Source organism: Ornithodoros turicata, chromosome 1 (assembly GCF_037126465.1).
Source record: "Ornithodoros turicata isolate Travis chromosome 1, ASM3712646v1, whole genome shotgun sequence".
NCBI lineage: Eukaryota > Metazoa > Arthropoda > Arachnida > Ixodida > Argasidae > Ornithodoros > Ornithodoros turicata.
The window spans coordinates 200,503,288-200,509,287 of NC_088201.1; the positions used below are offsets into that span (position 1 = coordinate 200,503,288).

Genomic DNA, 6,000 nt, shown 5'->3' on the forward strand with positions numbered 1-6,000 from the left:
AGAAAACGAATGTACACCTATTTTAAACATTCCTTACCGCGGTTATCCAATATTCCTGCGTCGGAACGGTTGGAGCGGAAACATGGACGGATGAGCAGGAAAAAGAAACACATGCGCACACGACGAACACTTTTCCTGTTGAGTTGTCGATATCACAGCGTCAAGTTCAGTGTCGACAGAGCCTTGGACGCAACGAAAACTCCAATGCCACACATAAGAATTCGGCAGAGTGCGGTGCACTGTGACTCTGTACTCTGGATTGGTTGCTGCTTCATCCCAAACGGATACACGGACTGCCGGGAACACCTGCTGACAAAATATTCACAGCAGAACTCGAGCCAAGCAGCTCAGGTTTCGAACATACGTGCTGTGATTCCCTGCGCTTCAAAGTTGCCCAGTCGCGCGATATAAGGGACTTGCAAAGTTTAGTGAAAGCATGGCAAACATTTAGATATAGTGATCGGAAACGCACGATATGTTATATAAGGCAGATCTGGAAATATGTTAACTATAAAACATTATGCCCGATTCCAGTGTCGGTCTCTCCAACCCTGCAACAAAGAACAAGATTTGAAGATAAGTGTGGTAAGAAAAAGGAAGAAGAAGACCATTCGGGCAGCGTGGAATGCCGCACTCACTTGTGTGTCATTTGACACAGCAGCAATCACGAGGACCTGCAAGTTTCCAACGAAAAACGAAAACTGATCCTTCCACATAAGGGGCGGAGCAGACGAACCGTTTCAAACATTTATTATTTATTATTATCGTATAATTTATTTCATAGCTGGAAAGAATGATCGAGGCGAAAAAGGAAAGATGTCATTTTACTCGCTTTTCGACAAGTACGTTATGGCTGATATGTGGCTCCGGTACATTTTTTTATAGAGGCCTCACGTGAGAGAATATCATACAGGTCCGGCTAGTCAGTTTGGAGGAGAGCAAGATGCATCACACACAATTCTTTTTGCACTGCAATGACGGAGCAATAGCTCACTGGCGGTGCTGGTTCCAGAGGCTGTGCCCTGTGTTTTGTCTTCTTTCTTTTTGTTACTTCCATCGGTCAGCGGTTTACAGCATCGAGTTCATCCACCACCTTACCTGCATCTGCGCCATATTACTTATATCTTGTTGCCCATGAAGTTCTGTTCAACCTTTGTTGGTCTCTGAACAAGTGTTGTAAAATTGTAACGTACGGCTGTCGTATGATATCGCATGACGTACAATGTGCAGTTCTCGTCGTTAGGCACTTATCCTCATATAATGTACGAAGAAGTGCAACGTTTTGTGTATACTGTTCTTCAGTCATAGTATCCTTCTTCCAATGTCAAATCAGTATTTTTATTCTGTATTTTCTCTGCTTGTACAGGGCGGCTCCTGTATTGACGAGGACGTAACGGTAAGCAAACCCACGTTTAATGCCGTGACGACATACAATGCGCATTCTGTGGACCAGCATAGAGCAAATATAAATATTACACACAATGGGGATTCAGAAGCTTCGAGTGGCCTGAGAAAGAAGACTCATGGATAACACTCCCCGAAAACTGAAAGCAGAACACACAGGAGGTCAACACACGTGTGCCTTTGATAAGAATCTCTTGTACTTAAGGATGCCAGTCGTGAGACTACTTGAGAACTCAAGTAGTCTCAAGAACTTAAGATACTCAAGACGCTTACATACTACTGCTTGGGTTGCAAGGCAGTTCAACTTCAGAAGGACACTTATAGTGTACTAACCGGATACGTTGGTTGGCGTTGTATTTAATTTCCAGAAAAAGTCTAGCCAAATACGTCAGAATAATATTAATGTAAAATCCTTAACTGTGTCGGCGATGTAGTTCAGACCTCAAAGTGTTGCGCGTCACGCAGAGCCAGTTTTTGGGCTGACGCACGCTGTCGGGGATGTGGTGTTCACCAATGGCCACACACATGGCTCACTCAATCCGCGGGCCTCCTAAGTACAGCGCTTCGTCGACCCTATCTTAACTTACGACCATTCTCTTCTGCAGCTGTTTTCAAACTATTCTCTCTTTCTCTTGTCCTCCTCTACTTTCATGTTTTGTCCCTTTTTAGTGTTGGAAAGTCTGACATGGAAAGGACAGGCAAGTTACTCTGAAGACAGAACAGCCAAAAAATATGTTAGCGTTATAACGTGTAAACCATTTGGGAACGCTTCACAACGCTTCAAGAACCCTTCACATACGCTACGCAACCCTCCACACGACACTATACAATGGTATAAAAGAAAGCATCCGCAGCCATATCAGCCTTTCGGACTTCCTCCGATTCATCTTGGCGGAACCGTACTGCAGCCTCGGCCACCCTTTCGCACCGCTCTTCCGCACATCTTTCAGAACCTCTCTAACCTGTCGACCACCACAAGGCCCGCGCGCCACGTCGCGCCCTTCACGCCCGCTGTCCTTTCCTCCTCTCTCGACTCTATTCCTCTTCCCTTGTAGCGCATCTCTCCACTTCCATGGCTACACCCCACCGAGATCCACACCGTTGCTAGCGCGTATGACGTCGGCGTGGTGCTCGCACAGCGTTATTCGCACGCCCCAATGGAATCTCATGTTCAATAATCCTTTAATGTGCAATCTGCTCTTGCCTTCCCGAACTGGCCGAGCTGGATTACTCCCCAACACGTATCCAATGATCGGCAGTCACGTAGGAGTATTTTGCGGAATTTCTTTGTCTTCGTGACCGACCACCATGCACTATGCTGGATTTCGACTTTTAAGGGCCTTGCTCGACATACAGGGTGTCCACGCTAAGTGTGAACAGATTTTTAAAAAATATATATAACACTTTTTCCAAGATGAAATCAACTGCAATATAGCATATGCTAAAGGGCACTCCCTAGCAGGGCATTAGCAAAGTCCAAAGGCAATGTCTTAATTAACTTTCGTTAATTAACTTTTTAATTATAAAAGCTACAAAGTTGTCCCAATGAGAACATCTGTTCCTTTCGGTCACCTGATATCGTAGCCGTTTTCAGAACAAAAATCCGTTCGATAGATCGCCCGCAAAAAATTCGTAAAGGAACGCCATTTTTTTTTCTTTATTTTGTTCATTGCGCTTCTTAGAAGACGCGTCTTTCTTTCACCCCCAATGTGAGAGGGAGAAAGAGCTCACTATCGCCTCTCGCGTCCTGGAAAAAGATTAAAAGGAAACAGAAAATGCAACCCAAGCTAAGGCCAGTTCCGATAGAGTCACCCGATACATTTGTTTTTGTTTTGTTTCCGCAAGTTAAAGCTCATCTTCGACGCATGAGGCGGCACTGTGCTCCTTCCCCCTCTCCCGTTGGGGATGAAGGAAATACGCGTCTTTTAAGAAGCGCAATGAACAAAATAAAGAAAAAAAATTGCGTTGCTTCACGAATTTTTTGCGGGCGATCTATCGAACGGATTTTTGTTCTGAAAACGGCTACGATATCAGGTGACCGAAAGGAACAGATGTTCTCATTGGGACGACTTTGTAGCTTTTATAATTAAAAAGTTAATTAATGAAAGTTAATTAAGACATTGCCTTTGGACTTTGCTAATGCCCTGCTAGGGAGTGGCCTTCAGCATATGTTATATTGCAATTGATTTCATCTTGGAAAAAGTGTTATATATATTTTTAAAAAATCTGTTCACACTTAGCGTGGACACCCTGTATAGGCCGTTGGCCGCATCGCCTCGAAGATTATCATTTTAAGTAAAATATAAATGCGGTCGCAACCGCAAGGGTGCTAATGAGCATTTCTTTTTGTGCCCTCCCTTATGGTTTCGTTAACTATTCTGGTGGCGTCTGGTCGTGAGCCATCCCGGTTGCTCCTGTTGACACGCCCACACCTCGTGCTGCAATGTTACGAGATCTCTGCTAGATCACTTTGATACGTCAGCTGGATGGCACAGAATCATCTGTCCACAAAGAAGTCTCAATGCAACGCACAACACCTCGGTGTTTCTGACTGTCTTTCCTATAAACTTGATTATTGCCCCAGGGCAACCATATTTCTCACGTGGCTGGTCCATATCGGCAGCAAATTCACGACTACTTCGTTATCTTCAAGACACATGAACGAACGATGATTCCTACTCTGTCTCCTCAAACTGTAAACTCCCGCTTTTCCTGTCGACGACATAGCCCATCCCCTTTTGCCGTCTTCAAGTCTTCTACTCCCCGTACGCCCCCTGCAACAAACGCGGCGACCTCGATCTCGTTGGGCTCCTGCCACTCATATTACAAAAGAACCGTTGCGATGTTGTGGCTATTGATCAGATATGAGTCGTGGAGATGGCGTCACTCCCCACCAGGTAACCAGGAAATTGCCATATCCTTTGTTAGAAATATATGAGCGAGTTTCAATGCATACGAGGAACTCTGTCAATGTCAATGTACGACAAGACGTTATGAAATGCCGGCTTGGCCAACATTATGTCACCCGCTTCAAAGAAACCGGTCAGTTGTATTATCATGTTTCGGAAGTCTTATCGTGAACACTTCCGATCATACATACGTACATAAATATGCACGCACACACGCACACACATGCATACATACATATTTTTACTGTATTTTGACTTTGGCTTATTCTCTTACTCGTAAGCGCATTGTAATTTTATTTATTTTTGATTTCGAGTACTATTAGTCCCAAGTGGGACCGAATGGAGTCATGCTCACGGGCTAAAGCTTCCATCAATGAAAGAAAGCCCCAAAATTCGGGACACCCAGAATCTCATTTAAAATCTTGTAATACATCACCACTCTTTGATGCGTCAGTAGCTGGAGATCTTGTTGCCCTTTACAGGCGTTAACGTGCCATATCATGAAATAGCCACTATGAGGCAACATGCTACCAACTGAGAAGACATTTGTCATCGTTAAAGTAAAGTTGTTGCTTTTGTCAGTCAGAGTTCGATTGTTTTTGTTTCTTCTTCCACTATTAGAGCGTCCCTCCGACACAGAGCATCCACTGTCCTTATAGTGCGCCATTTTCTTTTCAATTTTTGAACAGGTATGCGGAAGAGAGGTCACTACATCATGTTCACTGACCTACGGCCAGCTCGCCAAGCATTACCTGGTCGCCTGGGGTGTGTTCGACGAGTACCCCTCTTACATTGAGCATATTTGTGATGCTCAACAATGATTACACAATTTTGTACAACAAAGATCGTAGCCAATAAAAAACCTCTAGATTGGACGTCATTACACTAAAAGCCTGTGTTTTGCAATTATCCTGCCCATAAATGCGTTAGACCGAAGAGTACTGAAAGTTCCCAGTGAACACACATTGTAACGTAGAACGTGACATGGAATTGACATATTGCCACTGCGCAACTTCCATAGTTTTGAAATTTGCCGACATCACACCACACATTTAAGCAAACATCGCCATCACTGTGGTAGGAGAGGTCGATAATCGTTACATCAACCTCCCAGTTTTACTTTGCAGCATCCACAGTTCATTGCATGTATAGCTGCATCTATGGTCCTAATAAGCAGCATGTCGAAACAATTCCTACTGAATTCAGTGTAAGGATGCGGAATTACGAACCAAACCACATAGAGCAAGCAGATAACAGGGTCCTGTTATCACGGGATCCCAAGCGTTGCAGTACAGTCGAGAACAGTTCAGTGTGAGTCTGTTGCGTCACCTTCGGAATGTGAAGTATTCTGAGGATGAAAGATGAAAGTCACTGAAAAGGGTAGCCAGCTGTAGGACTCGAACCCACATCTTTCATTGTTAATTTCAAAGGCAACTTGAGGCCTTGTATGTGATTGTCCCTTCTATGTTGTTCCAGCCTCAGAACATCAGTTATCTCATATTCTGAGGACTTCTTTTATTTCTGGGCTACCTAGCAAACAAAGTTTCAATTAGCACAGATGGCATAGTATAGAAATGAGTAAGTGGCTAAAAGGCAGAGCAGACTGTACTACATAGGAGCTGTTCTGTTGGAGTTGCACAAAGACAAAAATGCACCAAAGCCAACTTGCTTAGGGCAAAAAGACTTT

At 44.1% G+C, this 6,000-nt stretch overlaps 1 protein-coding gene across 2 annotated transcripts in view; it reads left to right on the plus strand.

Annotated features, from left to right (window-relative positions):
- LOC135375319 (uncharacterized) overlaps positions 1-5,196 on the plus strand; it is a 151,401-nt gene extending 146,205 nt beyond the window's left edge. For both annotated transcript variants that reach the window (XM_064608059.1, XM_064608061.1), the window contains 2 exons: positions 1,367-1,396; positions 5,003-5,196. In XM_064608059.1, coding sequence (XP_064464129.1) covers positions 1,367-1,396; positions 5,003-5,134 — 162 coding nt within the window. In that variant the 3' untranslated portion in view covers positions 5,135-5,196. The remainder of the gene's footprint in view (positions 1-1,366; positions 1,397-5,002) is intronic.
- The last annotated feature ends 804 nt before the right edge of the window (positions 5,197-6,000 follow it).